This window comes from the organism of the source record quoted next, unplaced genomic scaffold (assembly GCF_019419815.1).
Source record: "Pyrus x bretschneideri cultivar Hongxiangsu unplaced genomic scaffold, Pyrus_bretschneideri_v1 Contig13, whole genome shotgun sequence".
NCBI lineage: Eukaryota > Viridiplantae > Streptophyta > Magnoliopsida > Rosales > Rosaceae > Pyrus > Pyrus x bretschneideri.
Window position 1 is genome coordinate 8,461,175 of NW_025999424.1, and position 26,984 is coordinate 8,488,158.

The 26,984-nt window shown below is 36.9% G+C and overlaps 3 protein-coding genes and 1 pseudogene across 5 annotated transcripts in view; 3 read left to right on the forward strand and 1 right to left on the reverse strand.

Annotated features, from left to right (window-relative positions):
• Positions 1-1,847, forward strand: part of LOC125474989 — a 33,038-nt gene extending 31,191 nt beyond the window's left edge. The window contains exons 3-5 of one of the 3 annotated variants that reach the window (XM_048579290.1): positions 10-109; positions 797-1,180; positions 1,454-1,847. In XM_048579290.1, coding sequence (XP_048435247.1) covers positions 10-109; positions 797-1,180; positions 1,454-1,582 — 613 coding nt within the window. In that variant the 3' untranslated portion in view covers positions 1,583-1,847. The remainder of the gene's footprint in view (positions 1-9; positions 110-796; positions 1,181-1,453) is intronic. The other 2 variants (XM_048579292.1, XM_048579291.1) reach the window with 2 other exon arrangements.
• Positions 1-26,984, reverse strand: part of LOC108866908 (26S proteasome non-ATPase regulatory subunit 10-like) — a 95,822-nt gene that overhangs the window by 25,235 nt on the left and 43,603 nt on the right. The gene's annotated exons all lie outside the window — the stretch shown is intronic.
• On the forward strand, positions 10,176-10,293 carry LOC125475063 (annotated as a pseudogene).
• LOC125474769 (S-protein homolog 3-like) lies at positions 20,205-20,609 on the forward strand. The gene has a single exon (XM_048578747.1). It carries the CDS (start codon positions 20,205-20,207, stop codon positions 20,607-20,609), a length of 405 nt encoding a protein of 134 aa, XP_048434704.1.

Sequence of the window (26,984 nt, forward strand, 5' to 3'; positions counted from 1 at the left end):
TTGTTGCAGAGAAGAAAGTTTCGAGCTTTCATTGGAGCGCTATGGAATCCAAAATTGCAAAGCTTCTGGAATCCTTCACCACTTCCTCGATCCCCAGGGCCAATATGAGGTTCCCCTTCTCTCTCTTCCTCTCTCTCTCATGGAATTGTTTAGGACCCAGAAACGGGTTTGTATTCGTATAGATTCTGTCTCGTATAGATTAGATTCTATGTGGGATTTGGGTGTTGAGAAATGGTTCGTGTATTTTCTAATGGAATGTGTTCTAGTTTTTATGGTGAAAGTGAAATTTGTGACAATTTGGAGTTTAGATTGTGTGTGATTGAAATTGAAAATGATGCTGGTTTTTCAAAACCATGTGGGGTATAAAATCGACTCGGTGTTATGGAATTGTGAGTGATCTGTGAGGTCTTAAGGGACTTGATTGCAGGCGTTTTTCAAAGAATGCTTGTAGGTTTGGTTTCTATGCCCATAGTGGTTGAAACCCATTAAATTACTTTGCAATAGTTTTGTTCCTTTGTGGTTCAGAACTCATGCTGTGACGATAACAGTGGAAGGTTCCACATTATTTTTTTATGCAGTTTTCTGTTTTTCATAAAGTTTGTCGATCTACCACTGCCCTGAAATGCTTTAGTTGTTAGGATGTGAGCCAACAGCTCTGATATTGTATTACTATTTCCAACAGCTTGAGTTACTAGGACAGAGTGAATAACTATTGTATTCATCTTCTAACATATCTTGAAGATAACAAATTAGAGGAACCTTATAAAAAATTTCTCTTCAATTTTGTATTTTTCAGGTGTCTGTGCTGCTTATGGAATACTATGAACCGCCAATACTAGCCTGCGCTATTAATGAAGTTCTAGCGCAATTAGCAGGGCGGAGTTCATCCTCAGTTCCTACAGTCGTTGCCCCATTTTTCCTAGAGTCATCCAAGCTAAAGGGGGAAAGTAAATCTGCAACAAAATTTGAAAGCAAATGTTCACTTTATGGTATAGGGATTGGTTCAGAAACAGCCATAAGCAAGGCTATGGCAACCAAAACCCAGAAGCCACCGCCATCCTTGCAGATTCATCATGAACCTTTGGCTTGCTTTCTTCAGTTGGTCCGTGTTTTGAAGTTGCCAACATATGTTCTTATCGGGCAAAGAGGTCAACGCATTTCTGATAAAGAAGAGATTCAGGTATACAGGTTTTTTTCTTTTTTTTAATTACTTTATCTAATGTAACTGTCAACATTCAGTTTACCTAGAATTGTCGTGACATATGACTGAATTCAAGTTGGGTTTGGAGGCCATGATATGATAGTAATTTTTATTTCTATGATTTGCTTGAGAAATGAATGGGAAAAAAATTAGTGTTTGCTCAGTTTCTTTCTCTTCCTTTTAGTTCTCTATGAATCTTTCTGTTTCCCGAGTGTATGTATATCGTCTAACTATAGATGGTTTCTTTTTCAGATACTTTATGAGATTGGAGAACTTTTAGCAAGCACTTTGAACCTTTCCTTTTCAAGAGACAAGATCACATGGAATCCAACAAGAAAATCAAAAGACGATGGGGAGCCATGGCGTGCATTATATGGTTAGACCTCTACTGTCTGTGACATTAGAGGTTGAGACAAGATCTATCATCGGGTGCATCAGGTTGAAAAAAGTTTCAGTTCATACTGTGATTGGTAGATCTATGTTCAACATCATAGTGCTTAAACTTTCATTTATGGATTATATATTAAGGATGATGGGATAATCTGAATGATTAGTTCATGTGCTTATCCTGTTGGGTGCCTATTCGAACCTATATGTTGAGCAAAAATCGTACACAATATGTAAACAAATAATTCACTCGACACAATTTCACTCTTGTCCATTTTTTTGAAGAGGGTTTTATTAATTTGAGTTCGACCCATTCTAGGCTACGCGCCTATTAATTACAACCCTTCTTTTGGGAAAGGAATACCCTTTGATTCCAATATGAATAAATCGTAACTTGGGGATTTGGGTGTTTATTTGATTTTGTGACTGCACCTAGATAGAGCCCTAGGTTGCCTACGTACCCTCATTGAGGGATCAAGTCACTTGTAGTTCCTTATGTATTTGTTCGGTTTGATGCCTTATACAGTTTCAGCTCATGCAAGCAAGGAGCATTTGATGCCTTGTGTAGTTTTAGCTCGTGCGGGCGAGGACTTTGAGTCATTCGAGCGTTTGATGCCTTGTGCAATTTTAGCTCGTGAGGGCGAGAACTTTAAGCCATTGAAGCATCAAGTAAAATTAATGGGTATATTTGTGATCAACCCACTAATAATTTGGTATTTGACTTTGTCTTGGTGCCGTGCATCTCAGACTTCATGAATAATTTTAATTTTGATGGAGGCCATATTCATGAAGGCCACATGACTGGCATGGAGGTGTGCTTTTATTTTTCCACTGTAGCTTCTTTCTTTGCACAATGCACTCAAAGAGTCAAAATTGGAGTAGTACTTGAGGGAAAAGAAAACGTTGGCATCTGTTCCCTTTCTCTTTTCGCCGTTGCTTTTATCCATGTGATGCTTCCTTCCATCCTTTTTATTTCTTGGACAAAAGACGTAGGGGTAGTAATTCAGAGGTTTTTGTCTTGTTTCTTCGTAGGCCAATGGCCTCATTATTTTAAGTATGCTTTTGCTGGGACTTTCCTAATTGTAGGAAGACATCATTTTCTTTTTTGGTTTCACCACCGAAGCTTGCTGCAACACCCACGTGATGAACAATACGTTTTCTTCTTTTCCCTCTCTATTTTCCATTTTCTACTGTAGCTTTCTTTGTTCTTTTGTTGTCCCAATTTTAATGGGATCTTTACAAAAGACATACAACAACCCAGCAGATATGGTCCTTGAAATCATAGTGGAGATTGCTTTGTTCATCTTCATTACTTTTCACTTCCCATATTTGCACGAGAAGAAAATAAATGAATGAGGGTGGGTAAGGGGTCGCCCTCCTCTCATTTGCTGCAGCCATCAGAGTCGGTGGTTTCTTTCCCCTCTTTGAAGACTTGAATTTTCCAAGTCTCGAATAGTACTGCATGGCTGTCGGGTATGGCTGCAGGAACTTCACAGAGAGCTTTTGAGCTTCTGCAATCTGTTTTACAGTGCAACTTTAGAGCCACTTCCGCAACATCCTTGGACCTGGGGACTTTTTCTTTCCTCAAATTCTCGGCTTTCTTGCCTTCGGATGTCTTTCGCATTTTCTGAAGGCTTTGGGTTATTCTCGCCACTGTAGATGGGATGGGAATGGCTCGCAATGATTGGTGTTGCATTTTTTTGCCTTCTTTAACTTCTTCACATTGACCACCGCTGCCATCTTCTTACGTCGTATTTGTTGATGGTCTGGACCCGCGCGCCCAACTACATCGCTTGGTTCACCGTCCTCGGATTGAGAATTGCGGATTGCACTGCCCTTGGGCTTCTTCCGGAGGACTGCCGGAGACAACGGTTGAAGAGCGGCGGTGTTGCAGTTTGGTTGCTGCAGTGCAGTGATCACTTAGACTTGGTTGGAACTTTACGGGGTGGTTTAGACCACCCACAAGAAATTCATGGAGTTGACGGTAGTGGCGGGGAGCCGATCACTTAGATTGATTGGAACTTCACGGGGTGGTTTAGACCACCCTGAAGAAATTCATGGGACTAACGGCAGCGGCGGGGATGGGAGAGGTTGAAGAAACAAATTGTGTTTTTTGTTTTCCTGCAAAGCCGAGAGAAACCAAAGAAGGAAAGATTTAGAAGGATAGATTTTATACCTTTAAATGCTCTGTAGCTTCTCCTGCTCTTTGTTCTTGCGTGTAGCACATGATATGCTCTCCCTTTTTTTTCTCTGTTTCTCTTTTGCTTTTGTTCTCTTGCTTTGCCTCTCCTACTGTGCCCTTCTCTATTGTCTTTTTTTGTCGATTCCTCCCCCCTGCTTTTGCAGTCAATCTCCCCTTTTACAGACAGGGTGACAGGAAGAGTGGGGTGAGAAAGTGGGTTGTTTTTCACCAACTCCCTTTTGCACGTTGGAGGAAATGGGCAACTCCTCACACGTTCCAGCAACATGGTTCTTTAATTTTTCTGATTTAATTCATTTTTTATTTGTTTGAAAAAAAATAAGTGGTGCAGATTTTCTTGGTTAATCTTCACCGTGGATTTTTATTGCCAACATCATCTCCACTTTCCTTGAATTGAGGAACCATTTTTTTTTTACCCCAACACTGTAATGTAATGACTACAATCAAATCATTCATCATACAATAAAAACGAATCAGGCAATACACTAAAACAAGACATCATTTAGTAATACAGTCTAGTGGTGTTCCTCTTTACTTATAAGTGAGAGGTCCCACATAAACCACCAATTTATTCCTTAATATATAATTCATCGAATCAGTTACACCCCTAATTTTAGGATCTCACATAAACAGATACAATAAGAACTTTACAACCAACGTTCCACATTCCTATTAAATATTCCTTTTTCGTAGGTAGAAACGGTAATTTTAACTAGGAGGGGGAATTGCATCCAAGCAAATAAAGTGACTGGAACACTTGAAAGAAGTATGGTCGGAATCACAATCTAGGACTCTCGACGAACTATAATTAGAAGGCCAGCAGAAAATGCAATCATCATGGTTGCGATAGCAAAAAAAAGAGTGGCAAGACCAATTATCATCGTTGTGGGCAAGGACTTCAGGAAATCATCTTCTGCGTAACGTGACGTGAGAATTCCGAGAAACGTCAACGTTGCAGTCGTGGAAGAAAATAGTGATATAGCATGTGAAATCATAAATAACATTAACAATTTTTCATCGATGAATGTGGGAAAGCCAGTATCTCCATTTCCTCCAGGAATTGTGATTACTGCAGCAAACATGATGGTAATAATAAGAGCACCTACAACAGTGTAAGAAGTTGCAGTCTCTTTCATCCATTTTTCTCCTTCCTTTAGCAATTCACTGTGATTCTTTGTAAATAGTTCCCTTGGTGTCAAAAGTTTATCTTTGTTCCTATACTCACGACACTTAGGAGGTAAAATAGTCGCTACTTCCTGCATTGCATTGAACAAGTACTGACATATGAGAGCATAATATATAATTTTCTATAATCTTTATTATATTAGGATTAACTACCTACATTTTACATACCAAGATTTGTAACTTGTGTTAGGTTGTGTTAATTTAAACATTTGTACTGACATATGAGAGGACCTACAATTGGCCACGAATCATGTTGTTCAATTTTAACATTCTACGCATTAAGGCTTTAAGATTGTGTTAATTTTACAACTTGTGTTAGGTTGAACATCTGCTTACAATAAATCGAAAAAGCAAATAACTCTCTTTCAAAATGCAGCTAGCACCTTGAATGCAAGAAACTTTTCAGGAAAACAAACTAAGATTGACATCTGGTACGTGGACAAGGGGACTTATAGTTTAGTTGGTTAAGAGCATTTTCCCGAAGTGTCGAGTCCAATTCTTCCCTCCCTCCCCCAGTACCTAATAGTTGATGATGGATTTGGATGATTATTACAAAAAGGGAAAACAAATTCAGAACCTCCCAAACACTTAATTTGATTCTTTCAGTTTATATTTCATATAGGCAATGTAATCAAGAATTATGTCGAGTGAGAAATCCTAACCTTGTACCATTGTAGTTCACGCTGCATTTGCAATGCTGCACCTGGAATACGATTAAGTTGTGCTTGTGCAGATGGGGACAACAACCCAGCCATATGTAGCTTGTTATTAAAATCTCTATCGGCAAGATTTGTCACCCAGTCTTTCGCAGAGATCCCATATATAAGGTTATAAATCTTTTCTTGACGACATTCGATGGCAACGTGAAATATGCCCCTTACCTTACCTTCTCATTTGTTGCCCACAAAAGTTCAGGATTTGCTTTACACATATGAGTAACAAATTCCACGTTCCCCCTCCTAACAGCTAGGAAGATTACCGAACGCACATAGGGAGAACTCATTTGTTGCATATCCCAATCTTTATTTATCTCTTCGCACATGAGCTTTAAAAATGCAAGTGAGTGGACATGGACAATCTTCATTTCATATATACGTTTGATTCCTGAGATGACATTTAAAACCCAAATGTTGAGGACATAAACTGTTTTGGATAATTGATTTGAATTCAAATCTACAACAAATAAAATTGTTACTAGCATACCAAGTATCTCAACGATTTTCGAAACAAGCCCTTCCTCTTGTTTTTTTGAATAAGAAACAAGCTGTTCCACTAAACCTTCCACTGCAATGGAAAAAATGTTGGTGAAACTTATGGAGCATGTTGTTAGATGTACGACCGACCTAACGGAACTTGTATAATGGAAATCCAATGTTTGTACTTTGTAGACCAAGAAGGGTTTCAAACCCTAGAGGTGCCCCTTTGACCAATAGTTGACTTTTCAACCAACATGCCTTAAGTCCTATTTTAGGATCCCATTAATGGCTCGTTTACGTAACCGTAATCAAAATAAAAGGAATCAAATTGAGAAGAAACTGAATTGATGAGGAGTTGGAATGAGAAAAAGTCAGAATCAGATTCCTGTTGAGGTTATTTACTTAAATTGGGTGGAATCGGACTAAAGTTGAAACTGAGTTCATATAAGTTGTTTACTAATTCACCTCAATCGGAATAGAAATTAATATAATTACTAAAACGCCCATTTCCATAATAAATTATTTTATGGTCTAATTTTTTTTCCATTATTTTATATACTAATTAAATTGTTCGTATATAATTAAACTTTAATTAGTTTTATTCATTTTTTCCTATGCATTTCAAATAAATTATTATTACTCTTTTTTTATTAGTAAATAAGTTATTTTATAGTCTAATTAATAGAAAACATTAATTAATTTCTTATTAAGAGAAAAATAAAAAACAAAAAAAAACTTGTCAAACTTATCTATCACCGTAGCACTCTCCATCTCTCTCTATTCCCCACCGCCACACTCTCTATTCTCCCACCGTAACACTCTATCTCCAATGCATCTCAGGCAACTCCTGATAAAGAACTGAGCCACCACCACACCATAACTCTTTCACTCACTTCCAGTGTTCTGATTACAAAATTCTCTAGAGACAAACAGAGAGAGATGGTTGGGAATGGTTGCAGTGGGCATGAGATGTGGCCCTGGACGAAGGAGGGTGCGGTGGTGAAGGGATGAAAAATTTGCAGAGCTGGGCAATGTCTCTCTGGTGAGATGAAGGGCCATGTTGGAATACTAAAAACCAACTGATGACACAATTGGTAAAACAAGTCCATTCCGATTACCCACTTCTTTCGGAATCCAAATCCCTCCCTCTCATACAGGGAGTCCAAATCCTCCAAAAACAAGAATTGGATTTCAGAATTTAGATGGGACCCACATAAATTTTAATTCCTCCATGTTTGGAAAACAAAGAAGTGTTTCGTAATTAGAAATTAATTTCGTATTTTATTTCTGATTATGAGTACGTAAACATGTTGTAAATATGAGAGTCGTTAGACCTCACATATTTAAGTCTACATTTCTTGATAGTACATTGTCTCGGCCACGGGAACCATGAGAACTGAGAAGTGAGACATGTATACTTTGGCTTGATTACTTTTTGACGGAACATGGCTTTTGTGCCTTTACAGAAGCTACCAAACATGGCCCTTGGTTTAGTATATTTAAATATTATGTAAATTTTGTATAAAAATATCGTGTGCCTATTGTGTAAAATAAAATTTTAAAAAATTATGGAAAAAAAGTTATTAATCTTCTCTCTCCTCTCTCCTCTCTCCCCCTCGAAGAAATCCCTCCTGCATCCTAGCTCCCTCTTCTCTTTCACGCAACAACGCTGTCGTCCACCGGTTACAAATGATCGTCAAATTATACCTTCAGGATCCTTTTCCCGCCCTCTCTTTGTTATGAACTGAGGATTGTGATTATCTTAATCACAAATTAAGAGTCAAGTTAGTTGTAATTGAGGGTCTTTCTTGTTATTAGGGAAATTAATTAGAAATGCCAGCTGGCAGTAGTCACACTTCATGTAAAAGAGCACTTGCTATTTGGTTTGTAAGGAGATCAGAATTTACAAACAGAAATACAAAACCAAAAAACAATTCAAGAGCTCTGCTCTGCTCTCTCTCTCTCTCTTCCTTCCCTCTCGATCACACTTCATGTATAAGAGCACTTGCTCTTTGGTTTGTAAGGAGATCAGAATTTACAAACAGAAATACAAAACCAAAAAACAATTCAAGAGCTCTGCTCTGCTCTCTCTCTCTCTCTTCCTTCCCTCTCGATCACACTTCATGTATAAGAGCACTTGCTCTTTGGTTTGTAAGGAGATCAGAATTTACAAACAGAAATACAAAACCAAAAAACAATTCAAGAGCTCTGCTCTGCTCTCTCTCTCTCTCTCTTCCTTCCCTCTCGATCCCTCTCTATCCTCTGTGACTTGCAGGTTGATTAAGGGGTTAGAGATTTGGATCATATTGTAGAAATTTACAAACAGAAATACAAAACCAAAAAACAATTCAAGAGCTCTGCTCTGCTCTCTCTCTCTCTCTCTCTTCCTTCCCTCTCGATCCTCTGTGACTTGCAGGTTGATTAAGGGGTTAGAGATTTGGATCATATTGTAGAAATTTTCAGGTCGACGGGTCGAGGGCCCACTCCAACAACAACGATAATGTCCCCACTTAACCACCTGCACAATCCTCAGGTGTGGGGTATTTCTATTTAAAGCACTCTTCTCTTCTCCCTCTGTCCGATGTGGGACTGGGGGTTCCAACACTCCCCACTTATGGGTCACACGTGAATTTCCACACATCGGCAACCACATGAAGCCATGTCGGGACTCACCCAATCATGTGGGGCCAATGGGGACCCACCCAAACGCGTGGCATCTTTGGCCTACATGGACAATCACGCGGGGCCAACGGGGACCCACCCAATCACGTGGCAGTACGGGCCCCCCTCCTGGCTCTGATACCATGTAGAAATTTTCAGGTCGACGGGCCGAGGGCCCACTCCAACAACACCGATACTATCCCCACTTAACCACCTGCACAATCCTCAGGTGTGGGGTTTTATCACAAAAGGCCTCGATGTTAGTTAGAGAGGGGTATTTCTATTTAAAGCACTCTTCTCTTCTCCCTCTGTCCGATGTGGGACTGGGGGTTCCAACACATATCACTTTCCAAACCCCAGGCTAGTCTCTACAAATTCGTAACCAAATTTCCTCAATTTCAGATCTAAGAAATGTAAGGATTTTGATCGGCTTTTGTGTGTTTTGTAGGTATGGGATAGGCGGGACGGCGAAGAACGGAGTTGGAGTGGCGTCGATGTGTGTGATGAGGCCGGAGCTGGCGGTGAAGTCGAGCCGGTGGTTATAGCGCGAGTTTTGTGTATTTTTGCATTTTCAATCTCGATTTTACACTGCTTCAATTTGAATTAGGATTTTTTGTTGCTGTTTTGTTATTTTAATCTGTCACTGGTTGTATAGATTGCAATACAACATCAATTAATTGGATTGTTGAAGAGTCAAGTTTTCTTGGTGTAATTATTGTTCTACCTAGATGCTAAGAGTGTGAACATTGATTTGATGCTTGTGTGTGTGTGTGTACATACATATATATACATATATATATATATATATTTATATGCAGGTGGAGCGGAGGTGAAAGCAAACAAAGATGTTCCACAGAGACGTAAGTTGTTTATCTATTTTCAATATATTGTTCTTAGCTTATCACGTTTTCTTTCAAATATGTCCTGTAAAAGCTTTATTTTTCAATTCATAAAAAGTTGCGGGACTCTTAAAAGTTATAGGCAAGAAGGGAATGTGGTAAAGTGAGCTTCATTGCATGAAAAATTGGGGTCCAACGCCTGTGAGTAATGCATTGATTTTTTTTTGGTAGTAATGCATTTTTTTTGTTTTGGCCCTTGAACATCACTGGAATATGTGGTAGTTGATATCATATCTCTTCGAAGGGATTTGGCCTTACTTTTGCTAAAGGTGTTGATATCATATCTTTTCAACTGTTTCTTAATTTAAGTTTTTATTTTTTCAATGGGTTAAACTCCGCCTCTGTAAGTTTATCTTACATTTGCCGGTCCCAAGCTCGGATAAAGGAGGAGGAAGAGGACGTCAGGTAGTTAACAGCCGACACTCCTATCTTATGTCGAATCCTTGGGATGCGATCATACCAACTCACATGCATCGGATCTCATAAGAACTCCGAAGTTAAGCGAGTCTGGACGAGAATAGTACTAGGATGATGACCTCCTGGGAAGTCATCGTGTTGCATCACCCCACAGCTGACCCCACCTAATGGGAAAACGTTTTGTTGTGTTGTTATTTTTTTAATGGGATAAACAGCTAACGATGAGAATTGAATTTTTAAATAGAGTACTTATTTATAGGAAGCAGGGTCTTAGAGAAAATTGTAGTAAATTCAAATTCATTATTGTTATTTTCCTTTTTTCACAGGTTCCTGAAGCTTATGATCGGCCTCTCTTCTCATGTATTGATATAACCTGGTAAAGTCACAGGTGCGATCAATATTTTCGAAAGATGATTGTGGCGTGGGGAATCCAAATCATGCAATCATCTTCTCTTGTCAGTAAGTGCTATAAAGTCAAAAAGGGTAATCATGATTGTATTTTATGCTATTCATTTTATGGGTCTATAAAAACATGTCAAACGCATTTTATTCTCGTTTTGTATCCGTAAAATGAAAAATTATTTTGCAACATTACCAAACATGCACTTATCCTCCCACTAATCTCCACAAATGAAGAAAACTCTCCTAATAATCTCTACAAATTTAGCAAGTTAGGGAGGGATTAGTCATAGTAATTAAGTATTGAACTTGTCATCTATGTGAGTTATACTTGAGATCGTATCATTTATACAACGTTTTTAACTTGTTAATGATGGGAGAGGAAGGGGATAGCAAACCTGAGCGAATTAAACTCCTTCCGTTATTAGCTTGGGGATTTTCTTCATTTTGAACAGTTACACGGATATGATTGATGCGAGGAGGAGGTTGTATGTATAGACCTATCAAGACAAGAAAATATGTCATATAAAAGTGAAAGAAAATAATTAATAGAAAGAGAAGGGAGTCTGTGGTACACTAATAGTTGTAAACCCATTGTTGCCAGAAACTGAGCTTCGCTCCGCTTGGGAATGAAGAAGCGTCCCTAGCTAAATATTCTAAAGGGGTCAACTGTAGGCGGTCCCGAGTAACAGTCAATTTTGGGCAACGATGAATTAAATCCCATGAGATATCTGTTGATTTTTAACGTTACAAATTTTCCAGAAATAATTAGTTTGCTATAGTAATTTGTAGCTATGGGAAAAAAGAGTCAACTGTAGCTAGAATAAGCTATTTATTTTTCAAGTTGCGAATTGATAACCATTTCTTTTTTAGTTTTTGTAATCACGTTTTTAATTTGAAAACCAAAAACTTGTTTGATAACTACATTTAGTTTTCAAGTTTCAAAAAAATAAAAATTGAAGGCAATTTTTTTTATAGTTTTCAAACTTTTAATTTCAGTTTTCATTTTTTTTTTTTTTAGAAAATTGAAAGTAGTTTACCAAACAACTAAAATGATTATCAAACGAACCCTCAACAGCATGTTATTACTCATATTTAAAAACTTTTACCAAATTCTTTGGATGTAAAACAATTGGAGATTATTGTAGCGCCATGAGGTCCTTTGTCTGGCATTAAATCTTCAAGTGGAGTGACGGAGTAGAGATATCGAGCCATATGCCAATGCCCAAGCAAATAAGCTAACACAATTGGAAGTTCGTTGTTTGAATCGGGAATGCCGAGTAATTTTTCGTTCTTTGTTACCATGCATTGAGCCATTTCGGTAATCCCTTTAATTGCAGCAATAGCAAGAGCTGTCCGACCATCCTGTGTTGATTTTATTTCCAAGTCGCCCTCTTCCATCAACGACACCAATTCTTTCACAATATCCACATGCCCAGCTTCAACTGCAATGTGAAGAGCTGTCTTCCCCGAAGATGGATGTCTTACTCTTACTGCCTCAGGATGTTGGATGTAAAAGTCCTTTGCAGTTTCCCAACGGCCAGCTTGCACAGCCTCAAAGAAAGGTTTACACAGACATTCAAATCCTGTCAAATTTATCGTGTTTGTTATTGTTAATTTCCCCATACTAGTTTAGTTTGATGCATGAACTATTCTGTAGTTAAACTTCAATCATAGAAACGATGGAAGATAATGTTAAGGGTTCCTTGTTATTTAACTTTTTAATGAAGTTATATGGAATTATATGACAACTAGAAAAATTATATGGGATCATTGTGATTAACACTCCAAAGTTTTAGGAAAATAGATCACTGAAATTTAATCACAAAGAAAACCAAGAAATCATTCATGCCATTAATTAAATACACAGTTTAAATATGTTCAAACAAGGCTTTTTAGCCGAAATAGTTATTGAGATTTGCAAACTTTGGTCCCTGAGATTTAAAATCAATGGAAGTGGGTCCCTGAGATTATCCATCATTAATCATTTTGGTTATTCGGTGAAAAATCATGTTAAATAAGAATCAAAATGATAAAAAAAAAAATACCCTCAATTTAATAAATAATAGGCCAAAATGATTTGACAAAATTTGAGGATATTTTTTTTATCTTATCCTTATTTTATGGAGATTTTTCAAGGAATGATCAAAATAATTATTTGTAGATAAATTCAGGGACCAATTCTATCGATTTCAAATCTTAGGGACCAAAATGATGAGTCATTCAAATCTCCAGGACCATTTTGGCTAAAAAAACCTTCAAACAATAAAAAATAATGCTAAATGCACATGAATATGAATATGGTTATAAAATTTATGGTATAATTACACATTATATGTCCTTGAGATCATTTACATTTTACTACAATGCTCAAGATTGATTAAGTGTGTGGGATTGTGCAAGGGAAAAGTGATCCCAATATGATTGCAGGAGACTCATTTACAGTAAAATCTCTGTATAGTAATAATGTTATGACAAAACCAATTTTATAAGTATAGGAAGATTATTACTTAATAAAGGTGTATTTAAAAAAAAAAGGTTAATCTCAGTTTACTACCTTGGAGTTTTTTTTGTTTTTAACATTTAATACATGAAGTTTTTGTTATCCCAAAGTGGAATATAAAGTCATAATTTTGGACACTTTCATACATCCATTAAGTTTGCTGTTAAAACAAACGTTAACTAGTGACTTGGCGCTCACATGGACAGTGACTAGGTGCCACGTGTCATAGGGGCCCACATAAATATTAAAAAAATTAAAAAAAAAGTTTTTGGGCCCTACCTCAACCCCTGACCCCCTACCTCCCTCCCTTCTTTCATCGCTCAGCTCCAAGTACCTCTCCCCCCACACCTTGATCAACACCACTGTCGCCCTTTGCTCCAGCAATCTTCCCTTCCTCCATCGCTGCTTCGCCCTTGCTGCTTACTTGATGACAGGAAAGCTAGGGTTAGGGTTTTGTTCTGAGTCGGCGGCACCAGCCGCACCACCACTGTCACTGTAATCCGACCGTTCTGCCTCTGTGACGCCAGTGACAAGATCTCGTCATCCTTTTCCATCGATGCAACTGTTATCCCATGCCGATCTGGATCAGTCCGATCTAGATCCAAGACTCGGTGGCAAACTGCGCAGAGGTGTGTTGAATATCACTGATCTAAGAGCTGGGATTGGTTTAGAGGGATTGAGAGTAAGGATATGGTAAGTGCTACCATTCGCTAGAGGTCATATGATATGAGATATCGGCGATGTGAATTTTAGGTTTTTGGGGAAGGAGAAAAGGCTTGGTGGTAAGGGTGGGTATTAGGGAAGGGGAAGGGTGTCAGTGGGTGAGGGGTGGATGGGATGGAGGGGTGGAGCCGTGGACAGGGTGGAGGGGATGGACGGGGTGGGGAAGACGAAGGGGGTTCTGGGTTTCTTCTTCTTCTTTTTTTTTTTTTATTATTATTTTTTTAAGACTTTTATTTAATTAATTATTTTAATATTTTAAATTTGGGTGAGAATTTTTTTTTTTTTTTTGAAATTTTAATTTCCACGTGGACCCATTAATGACACGTGACAGCCAGTCATTATCCACATAGGCGCCACATCATCAGTTAACGGGAGACTTAACAACCAGACTAACGGATGTACGAGACTATCCTAAAATTAACACTTTAGGTATGACTCTGAGACGAAAAAAACTTCATGTACTAAATGTTGAAAACCACAAAACTTGAGGGTAGTAAACTGAGATTTACCCTTAATAAAATGACTTAGATATCCTTAATGAAAGTTATATGGATACAAAAAACAACATTAGTATTGGAGCATACCAATTTTGAAGATGTAACGTTGGAAAAAGAGTCACGTAATCCCTAAAAGCTAGTACATATATGTAACAATAAATTATTGGCTTATTAATTGATTCCCCCCCCTCTTTGAAACTACCATTTAGTCTTACTTTACTCTTTGAAACTGGTTTTGTCTCACTTTGCCCCTGAAATTGCAATTTTTTGTCTCATTTAGTCTCATGTCATCGAAATCAATGGGAGTGAACTGAGACTAAATGAGACAAAATCAGAACCAAAATCGCCAAATTAATTCAAGGAGTTAGATTTGTACATTGTATCAAATTAATTCAAGGATTTATATTTCTACATGGAACTAAAATTGCGCACATCTGCGGACGGAGGTGAAGATGAGAGTTGCCCTTGCACTACGGCGTAAGTTCGAACCTCATCGACTCCATAATCTAACATCTAATCTAACAAATCTATTGTTTGACAAAAAAGATTAAATGTGTTGGAATGATTTTTTCTATTGATATTGTTTTCATTTGAATTAAGTTATATATTATGTTTGAATTGTACATCAGTGGGATAAGATTCGGTAAGAAAAAAGATTTGTGGGATAAGGACTCCTTGAATCTCTTATCTGCGCAAAAGATGGACATGTTATGTAATCATTAATTTTTTTTTATTAATACATATATTGTGGTTTGATATGACATTCCTTAAAGTATTATTTTAAATTCTTACGTTTTTTAACAAATTTTCGACATTTTCTATAAAGGCAACCGATATTAATATTTTTATAAATTTTTATTTAATATTTCCACCTATATCGATATTTTAAATACTAGATGACACACAAATGTGGCATGAAAACGTAGTATCTTAGTATTTTCTTAAGAAAAAAGCATAGACGATTATTTAATTAGATAATGAAATAGGAAAGGATTTTCATTTTTTCCCTGTTCTTTTGGCAAGGAGGGACAGACGCACCTGTGCTTGTATTGGGCACTAATGGATGAAACACGCGTGACATGGCCGCCCAAAACACCTTGTGCCATGGTCTCCCAAAGACCTTGTGCCATGTTCCACCTGTGATTCGGTGCAGCATATCATATGTAGTATCTAAACAAACAAAAACTTAGCAATGAAATTAATGTAGTCTAATTACTACTTACGGATTGGAAGGAATGGAAGCCAACAAACTGCAGGTAGCTAGTTATTAAACTCTATTAAGTATGCAAATAAAACAAAGGATTGCATTGGCAAACTAATAAGAAGAAAATGGGGGAAAGTGGGAAGCTACTTAGAAATGAAGAGGTGCATGGGCTGCTTTTCCTGGAATAATATTACGGATCAGCTGGACACGCAACTTCCGCTGGAATATTGGTGTCATATTCCTAACATAAATGCAAAGTTGGGCAAAGCCTTGTTATTAACTGAAGAGGATTCAATAATTAAACCTACCTAAAGGTCGAAGGAGTAATCAAATGTAACCAATACAAAATAACAAAAAGAAAAAGGAGGCAATAGCCACGCTCAGAAAGCCAGGAAAGAAAGAAAAGGGAGGTGACTTGAGTCCAGAGCCCTCACGATTGTTCCTTAGTATTCTAGGGATTCCTGGCAATCTATTTGTCTGTTTGTTTAAAAATATTATCTCGGTAACCAGTGATCAATGAACGCATGGTTACTTGTTTTTAGATTTGATATTAAGAATGAAGAATAAATAGATATGCTTTTAGTGTTTTAACCTCTACTCTTAGTATCACACAGGAGAGTGACCAAGAAATTGAGATTCCAGTATTTTTGCTTATGTCATATATTCTTTGTTGAAAGTTGACCCGTAGAGTTTGTCTTTTTTTATGTAACAACGATTTATTTAAACTAAGATTAGTTAAGGATTTAGTACAGAAATTGACATTCACAATAGTCAATTGAAAACGAATACCACTAGATTGTATTTCCAATCTAAAACTTGAAGGTTAAAAGTTATGAAGTCATATTTGACTCTAAATGTGGTGCTGCAAGTTATTTTATATGCAATGCATATGAAATCAAATTTGACTTTTAACTTTAACTCTTGTAAATTAGGAGTCTAGTCAAATTTAGAGACAAATATAATTTTTGTATCTTATGTGGTGAGAATCCCATGTTTAGAGCTATATCAAATGTCAAATATGACTTTGCACTTGAATCATATATGAGTATAACTTTTCTAGTACATTGAAGATATCTTATAGTTTTATTAATATATAGTAATATATATTCTCCACACCTGCAATGGCCCCAATTCATGTTAGGGAACGGTGAAGCAACCCACCTTTTACGAATGGTGTAAAATATGCTCATTGTTCAAGGTTTAATTTACACATTTGATTTGGGGCATTTTGGCCATGATTTGGAGCTTTTCACTCATACTCCCCCACAACTTTGATTCAATCCTCCAATTAAGTTAATCTTGTACCATTGATTAAGTTGAAAACAAAGCAGTTACTAAGAAATATAAATGATTTATTCTACTCTAAGTTTTCATTTCTTTCTTCTTCTTTTGTGATTCTTCTTCTTCTCTGTTATTATCATGATGGTATCAACGAGCTAGTCTTGCTTGCGCATTTGATTTTGAAGATTTTGCAGTTGCATTCCAAGTAAAATGTGAGATAAAAGCTAATCTTCATCCCAAGAATCTTGTTCTTCAAGCTCCCAAACCTACTGTCACACACGTTAATGATAAAAACTTGTTTTTTTTTTTTTTCATGAATTGAACATGAAATTGAAGTTTGGAGGCACCACATGAGAAATGGCATATTATACAGCCAATCAGACCATGAGACAATTTTCAGTAGGTTTTGATTTATCTAAAACAATATATTTAAAGTTTGATCTACACTCAGCATTGTATTAGTTAGAGCATACATGTCAAACGAACGGCCCGACCAACATAAAACCCTGCCTAGCCTGTAGGTTTGGGTTGGCTATTTCAGCCCAACAACTTTAATTTAGTGGACATCAAAATGTTGCTTAATTATGTGGTTTATGATGCTTGGAGCCCTAGTACTACAAATCATCATCACCATATCTTGTCAATGTGAATGTTTTTTCACATTTGTTGGTTACAATAATGGGCTGGTCGATCGGGGGGACTCGTTAGTTTATAACTTCATATACATTGACCAACTTTAACTCAAATGTAACAGAACTTAGGATTTGGCAGTTGAGCTATAGTCTGCTGATTTGGCATGGGATCTGGTTGACCTGGCCCTGTCTTTATTTCTCTGGGAGAATATACATTATCTGACTGTTTTGTGCTGAAATTCGGGTAAATTAAATAAAATCGTTTGTAGAAAATAACAAAACAATGCACAGGGAATGTTGGATGAAATTTTATAATTTTTATCATATTATCCTTTGCTGCAGGCTGTTTGGTTTATGTGTTTGGAAGGAGGCAAATCCATTTTTTTAGTTTGAACTTGTGAAGCTCTGAGAGCATCTAAAGTGAAGTGCTTAAATAGGGACGATCACCATATAAAACGAGTATAAAATAAATATTGGAACAAAATAAATCTCTAATAGATCAGAGAATGAATCCCGAAAATATAATGACTCACCGAATATTTGATGTATGTACCCACATATACTGACTGTATAGCAACTGAAATAGTAGACCCATTTTTGCAATTTGAGTGGAAAAGTTGGTAATGAAATAACATCTACGTTTAGATGTCGGTAAAATGGCTGGGAAGTAAATATGTCCACTGCAAAGCAACAACTTGCACTTTGTAAAACTATTTATATATTACTCAAGTCTATACAAATTGTGGTTGTCATAACAATTTGGAATTTAGCCAATGGTAGTATGTCATTTTATTCCCCCAACTAGTCAATCCCCAGTCACCCTCCCTGGCCATCGAATAGATCCGCCCCTTTCCCTACTCATTGGTTTGGTGATAGAATATTCTCCACATATTTCTATTCCTTTGTTATCTATATGCCAAAATGGATATTTGTAAACATATAGTAATAATGAATTTCTCTCACTGTCAGGGTTAAAGGACGAAGTCAAGAGATTTGTATGAATAAAGTATCATTAAACAATAAAGTTACACTTCAAAAACTTAAGAATTTATTGAACAATTATATATTAATTTATACAGTTTTTTATACAATATATTGCAATATCTTTACGCATTTTCAAGTTTTAAAAACGTTACATAACAATATTATTACCAATACCATCAAATATCTATCTATAACAATAATTATATTATCATTTATTCATTGATCTCCCTTTTGATTTCTTAATTAATTCTTCAAAAATTTCTTGACTGAAAATGCTATATCAATGATGGCAGTAGCTACTGAAAGAGTTAGTATTAATGTCACAAGCAAATAAACTAGCGGATACACCTTATCTTTTTTGCACTGAACCATTTTTTTGCAAGATATCCAATCCCTTTTAAACCGGAAAACTCAATACTAAATCGCATATCCACAATGTTAAGTTTAAAATTGAATCCTAAGTATCTCCAACTCATTTATAGAGAAATCCTTAGAATAAAACTGAGCAAGACGCAGTTAAATTAATTATATTAATTTAATTGCCATCACGTGGGCCTTTGGGGGATGCAAACGGTAGAATTATTTTAATTGTCTACCCATTTTTTCAATTGTAGTTTAATTAGGGTGGTCATTGGGAAGTAAATGTGCTAATTAAGTTTACATAATCTAATTTTTCAACCAATTCTTTTTCATTTCCCTATGATTTTATTTTTTGATATTTTTATTGAGTTTCTATTTTAAGAAATTATATATAAATTAAGGGCCTCCGAAGTGGAGGCCCTAAGCGGGTGCCTACTTCGGCTATCCTCACGGCCCACCTTGTACACAAGAAGTGAAAAGGTGCTATGTGATGTACAAAAGGAAATCCTTGATGGCTGAAGCTCCTTGGTTGACAAGAATAAGGGATAGTTTTCTCGAACCTCAATCTTGTAGAATCTACTTCTGTTTAATGGAACAAGAATAAGGGATAGTTTTCTCGAACCTCAATCTTGTAGAATCTACTTCTGTTTAATGGAAGAAATAATTGGTTATGCACTTATTCGTACCTCTACCACTGTTGTTGAGTTGTACCATTTGGACTAATTTTACTCCACTTAACACGTGTTGTGCCACGAACGCTTGGGACATCCAAGTAGAATAGAAATTAGAACATGATGTGGCATGAAGCGGTGTATAGGACATCCCCTTACCAGCAATAAGGACCTCTTACCTATAAGCGGACCTTGCCAAACATGTTCACCGATGATCTACCTAGTATTTTCCTTTTATATTTCCTCATTCCTAGAATTACCAATTATTCTCAGCTAGCTGTACATGATTTTCAAAATCACTATTACTCCTTCTATTACTAAATTACCAAATGTATATTTAAGCATAGCCACATTACATAGAGCTTATGTGTTAGACCGTATGCACTTAAGTTTGAATTCTATTCATCAAATTTTTATAGGCTTAAAGTATAATAATATCGCTTGTATAAAAAAAATTACTGCATGATAATTTTGTTAGTAGAATTCAGACCTTCAATTACATGACAACTACTAAGCTCGTCAACATTTTAAACTAAATTCATTGTTATGAAAAATTAAATGTCTTTCCACAACTGTAAATTATTCTAACAAAATTAATTTTATACGTGAATCGATCTATTACCATAATTTTATAAATAAAGAACTAGCTAGCAAATGTACCCGGCCAAAAAATTGCACTAAAGCAAATGTGAGACCTTGTGGATGGTACCTCTAGCTAGCAACTATTAAAGCATGGTTCATCCTAGTGTTTTCACACCAAAATAAAATTTGATTTTCTTCAAATTAACAAGCTATATGTATAGCATGGGTTGGTTCAACGGAAGTGCAGTACTGCTGCTAGTCACGCTGGTTTTGTTCACAGTTACCATTTGTGATGCAGTCGAGAGAAAACATGTTAAGATCACAAACTCTTTGGAGAAAGGCCAGACCCTCAACCTTCACTGCAAATCCGGGGACGATGATCTTGGTCTCCAAACGCTTCCACCGAACGCCAGCTTTCAATTCCACTTCAAACCTAGCTTCATCACAGTAACAAAATTCTACTGCAGTTTTGAATGGCCAGGTGCATTTCAATGGTTCGATATATATGATAACTTTAGAGATGGTGACTATTGTGGAACATGTAATTGGGCTGTGTTTGAAGGCCATCCATGCCTGTGGAACTGGGACACCAACAATTACGACAGATGCTATAAATGGAATGATTAGTATAGTCCATTAATCAGTTATCTTTGGTTTGATTGAGTTTGGCTGTTATTACGTAATGAAAAATGAACTCGGATGAATTTATATTTTAAATAAATAATAAGAGTTTAATTGTTACTGTTTCTTAACAACATTATTTTACTCTTAAGGGTTATGTTTGTTCTAAACAAAAAGATGGGCTAGTCATAATTAACACAATTTTTGCTTTTTGTTTTTCGTTTTTTTTTTTTTTTTTTTTTTTTTTTTTTTTTTTTTTTTTTTTGTTGTTTTTGGTAACTTAACACAAATACACCAATTATAGCTAGCAACTGCTTGTTATGGTTAAAAAACAGGGAAGTACGAATAACTAACCAATCTCTAGTGTGATTCCAAATTAGTCCCAACCTTTATGGTTAAAAAAACAAGGAAGTACAAATAACTAAAATATTTCAAATAACCACAAAACATTTATAAATATAGACACTCGTTAGGTCACCAACATAAAGTGATAACATCACTACTGTTAATTGACAATGTCATCAAATTTAAGTAATGATATGGACAAATGTTGAGGCTAATTTTCATATTTTAGAATTGTGAATCCTCAATTTGAGCCCTTTCAGCCAAATTAAACACTAACTTTGTCTAGTTTAAAGGAATCAATTTGGGGAGTTAGAGCTTTATAAATGACGTCAAGGTAAAATCTCGCTGTAACACTTGTCAAGTTCCTCACTTAACGCTTCAATTTTTTTAAAATATTAGATTATTATTTGGAAAATTTTAAAAGATTAACACCATTTTAAAATTATCCCTAAACTGGGTAATTATATTAACTTCACCCTATAAAAACGTAATGTTTTTGGAGGCACTGATAAAAAAAAGAAACATTGGATTGTTTGAAAGATGTTTAAGTAAAAATTTTGAGTGATGTGATATTTTATTATTTTCTGTTACATGCAAATTAGGGGTGAGTAGAATCGATTGTAAGAACTTGAGTGCATAGTTAAATGTTTTTAAGCACTTGCTTAAGAATTTTGAGTACGTTTTTGCTCACCCCCTAACACAAGGTAACCGTTGACCAATGTTTTAAAAGGCAAAGGCGTAGGCGAGGCGTTTCATGGATAGCCCCGCCTAGGAAAAAGCCTTGAGGTGAAACCTCACGAGACCTAACTTTTTAAAATATATATTATATATAATTTTATACGAAATGTTATAAACTTCTTGTTTAAGTGTGATTGTAGATTAGATTTGATTCCAGATGCCCGTGATGCACCGGATCCCAGCCCCGTGCTGGTGTATCCATGTTCCGCATACACGCGATCCCAGCCTGCAGCTAGTACATTGGTGTACCTGCATCTGATCAATGCCCATTTGGGCCATTGTTTTTTGGACCCGGTTTTTGCAGCCCGGTTGTTGCTAATGGGCTTGCAGCCTAAATTGTGTTTGGGGCTTGATCAGCTCGTGTCTATCTAAGCCTAGTTTTTAGGCTTAGACCATAGTACAATTTTGCTCAACCCACCCGTGGACTTTGGTCCATGTTTTTGGACCTTGAGTATTAGTTGTCTATTATTTTTAGACACTTTAGGTTTTATAATTTTTCACCCACACTTTAAATTTGGCCTGAAGTCCAAATAATTAATTCAATTATAATTATAGACCTGAAGTTCTATTTGCATATTTTCTTGTTGCATATTTCTGTATATATATTTGCGTTTGTTTGTAGGAACATATGAACCTAAAGTTCATAATTATTTCGAAACCTGAAGTTTCTAGAAACATGCCTTGTTTGAAAACCTAAAGTTTTCCTTAAAACAACACCTATGAAAACCGAAGTTTTTTCATGCGAATTTAAACCAATAAATGTCTATTAGAACCCGAATGTTCTACTCCTATGTGAATGGATTGTTTTTTCTCCATTACCAAACCACATCTTGTCCATTATTTTGTGATAGGAACACGTCGAATTTGAACAAACTCAACTTTATAGCTTTGGAGGTTTCTGAAAGAAATTACCTCAAGTGGGTCCAAGATGTGAAGCTCCACCTCACTGCAAAGAATTTGCATCCCGTCATTGAAGATGAGACGGATAACCCAGTTCACAAAGCTAAGAAAGCCACTGCCATGATCTTCATCCGAAGACATATTCATGACGCACTGCAAACCGAGTACCTTGCTAGGGAAAATCCACGAGAACTCTGGGTCGCTTTGGCTAATCGTTTTGATCACCAAAATGACATCTTCTTGCTTGAAACAAGACATAACTAGCATCATTTGCGCTTCCAAGACTTTAAGTATGTGAATGACTATAATTCTAAACTTTGTTGAATCTGATCACTTCTCAAGTCTTGTAAGACCTTGACCGAAGAGGATCTTCTGGACGACTTTTTCTGCTACTAATATTGTCATGCAACAACAATATAAGGCTTAGAAGTTTTTTAAGTTTTCGGATTTGATCATTGTTTTACTTCTCACTAAAAAGTAGAATCAGTTGTTGATGAACAATCATCAAGCTCGACCTACTAGGGCAACTGCTGTGCCTGAAGCACACTATAACATAAACAAACACCAGAATAGGCATGGTAGAGGCGGCCATAAGCCATTCCGTCAAGGTCAGCAGAGCCAAAGCACATCTAAGGGAAGAGACCAAGCCCAGAAGTGCCCTAACCTCGCTCATAAGGCCCCATACTTCAAGAATAAGGGCAATGCACCTAAAACTATGGATGCAGACATGTGCTATCATTGTGGTTCAAAGGACTATTGGTCCCGTGTTTGTCTTGCTTCCTAGAAGGTTGTAGCTGAAGATCATTCACGTTGTAAAAAGTTTAAATCAAACTTTGTGCAAGTAGATGAACCGGAGAGTACCAAGATGGAGGTTTCTAACTTTCAAAAGGCTATTACCCCTATGGAAGTTAGAATCTTAGACACAAACTATTTTTCTAGTTGAAATTTAGACAATGGGGCCGAATTCCACCTAGTGGCCGAACCCTCCTTGTTTTTTGGTTTAATTTTTGAACAATTTTCTTTTATATTTGGATTATTTGTTGGTGATTTGTTTTTGGATATTAAGTTTATTAATTACCATCTTTGAATACTTAAATTATTTTGAATGGATATTTGTTTTTAGAACTTTTATGCATGTGACAGATTCAAATTAATTTTTATTCTAGGTATGACTAGTGGGAAAGTTAGTTGTTTGGTAGATAGTGTAACCACACACACCGTTTTACGTGAACACATCTATTTCACTAACTTCATACCTAAGAATGCACCTCTGACAACCCTCTTAGGCCCATCCAACTTGATCGAAGGATACGGTAAGGCACGTATAATGTTGTCCAATGGTATAATTTTGACCATTGATGAGGCACTTTATTCTCCACGTTTCGAAATAACATTGCTGAGTTTCGAGGACATTAGAGATAATAATTACCACGCTGAAACCTATGTAGAAAATGAAGTTGAATTTATATGCATAATTTCCTACGAATATGGCCAGAAGCGTATTCTAGAGAAGATGAAGCGTATCCCGAGTGGTCTGTATACTACAACTATACGCCCTATAGAAAGCCACTATATGGCCGGCCCTACATTTAGGACTGTGCACTAAATTACACTTTGGCGTGATCATTTGGGATACTCTGGACGAACAGCAATGCGTCGTATCCCCAAATCTTCACACGGGCATCCATTAATCGAAAGCTCAAGTTCAATTCAAGGAATCGCATGTTAAACCTGCTTTATGGGAAATCTTATTATTAAGACTTCTTATGATAAGATTCGTTCTACAAAGGATTCAGGGGGACATTTGTGGACTAATTCACCCTCGTTGCGAACCATTTAGATATTTTATGGTTTTGGTTTACACTTTCACATGTTGGTCACACGTGCACTTGTTGTCCACAAGGAATGTTGCATTCTCCAAACTGTTGGCTCATGTTATTAAGGTCAAGACTCACTACCCTAATTATCCTATCAAATCTATTCGATTGGATAATGCTAGAGAATTCACATCTAAAACTTTTGATGACTATTGCATGTCAGTTGGGGTTGAACTTGAACATCCAATACCCCATGTTCATACCCAGAATAGCCTGGCAGAGGCATTTATTAAGCGCTTACAAATGATTGCTTGATCATTGGTCATACGTACCAAGCTTCCCGATCGCTGCTTGGGGCCATACAATATTACACGCAGCTATGTTGGTCCGCTTGAGGCCTGTTGCAACCCAACCATATATCGCCTTTCAGTTGGTTAACGGATACGAACCCGACATATCGCATCTGCGTGTTTTTTGGTTGTGCTGTCTATGTGCCGATTTCGCCATCCTTACGTACAAAAATGGGGCCTTAGCAAAAGATGGGAATTTATGTCAAATACGAATCTCATTTGATCATTCATTACTTAGAACCTTTGATAGGCAATATGTTTACCATTTGTTTCACGGATTGTCACTTCTATAAGACAGTCTTCCTGTCATTAGGGGGAGATAAGAACGTCAACGTTCCTAAAGAACAATGCGAATTATCGTGGATGACTCCTACTTTGTCTCATTTAGATCCCCGGATCATAGTTTAGAGCATGCTAGATGTTTCACCGATCTAGCGCGAGTGACAAGATCACATATTCCAGCTGCAAATGTGCCTGCAAAGATAGATGTACCAAAGGTACGCTGAACTTTCCTCCTGGAGGTTTGGGATTCCACTTTGATCGATCCACATACATTATCAGCTAGCCAATCTTCTGCCCCTACACAAAAGCATGGCAAACCTCTTGGTTTAAAGGATTCATACCCCCGAAAGAGGAAATCCACGGAACAGGCACCTAAAGAGCCTACTGTGAATCCAAATGTCACCTACTCATTCTATCCAACTCATAAGGAAATTCTAGATTACGGAAACGTCCTTGAAGAGACGAATCCACCTCCCGAGAATCGTGAGATTTCAATCCATTATGATAGCTTGGTTGATGTTTGGTGTAGAAATGAAATGATCGTCAATGATGCATTAGCATATGCAGTAGCTACTGAGATAATGTTGAGCGATGACATTGAACCCCCTTTCGTTAATGAATGTCGATGTAAAACTAATTGGTTAAACTGGAAACAAGCAATCTAAGTTAAACTCAATTCGCTTACGAAATGTAAGGTTTTTGGACATGTAGCTTCTACTCCTTCACATGTGAAGCTCGTAAGCCAAGTGGGTTTTCATTCGAAAACGTAATGAGAAGAACGAAATTATGCATTACAAAGCTTGTCTTGTTGCGCAAGGCTTCTCATAATACCCCAAGATTAACTATGACGAAACTTATTCACCCGTTATAGATGTGATTACTTTTCGCTACCTTATCAGTTTGGTAATTTTTGAAAAACTAAGAATGCAATTGATGGACATAGTAACTGTGTATCTCTATGGGGATCTTGATACAGAAATTTATATGAAAGTTCCCCAATAACTTACATTAACTGGATCAAATATTTCCAAACCCCAGAACACGCTCTCAATTTGGTTGAAGCGTGCGCTCTACGGTTTGAAGCAATTTGAAAGAATGTCGTATAATCATTTGAGTGAGTATTTAACTAGTTAGGGATATGTGAACAACAAACTATGCGGAATATGATAGTTGTAGTATATGTCGATGACATGAACCTCATTGGAACTCCTCAAGAACTTGCGAGAACTGCCGCGCACCTAAAGTCAGAATTTGAGATGAAAGATCTATGAAAAACTCGATACTGGCTTGGTCTCGAGATAAAGCACCATTCGGATGGAGTCTTAGTACATCAAACGAACAACACCCAGAAGGTGTTGCGCTACTTTAACGAGGATAAAGCGAATCCTTCGAGTACTCCTATGGTTGCTCAATCGCTAGATGCAAAATAAGATCATTTCCATCTGAAGAAGGATGATGAAGAGATTTTGGAGCCTGAAGTTCCTTATCTAAGTACGATAGGTGCTTTATTATACTTAGCTCAATACACTAGACCCAACATCTCCTTCGCTGTTAATCTTTTAGCATAATACAGTAATGCACCAATATCCAGACACTAGACTGATGTTAAAGACATCTTTTACTACCTTAAGGGTACTACGGATGTGGACTTGTTTAATCTACTACCTTAAGGGTACTACAGATGTCAATTCTCGCCTTGTTGGTTATGCTAATGTAGGATACTTATCTGACCCGCACAAGGTGCGCTTTCAAATAGGTTATGTCTTTACTGTTGGAGGCACTGCAGTCTCTTGGAGGTCAACTAAACAGACCTTAGTTGCCACTTCATCTAACCATGCTGAAATTCTCCCTTACACCAAGCAACTCGGGAATACTTTTGGTTGAGAGCAGTTGTGGGCCATATTCAAAACTCCCATATTCAAAGCTTATGCGATCATTACCCCGTCACT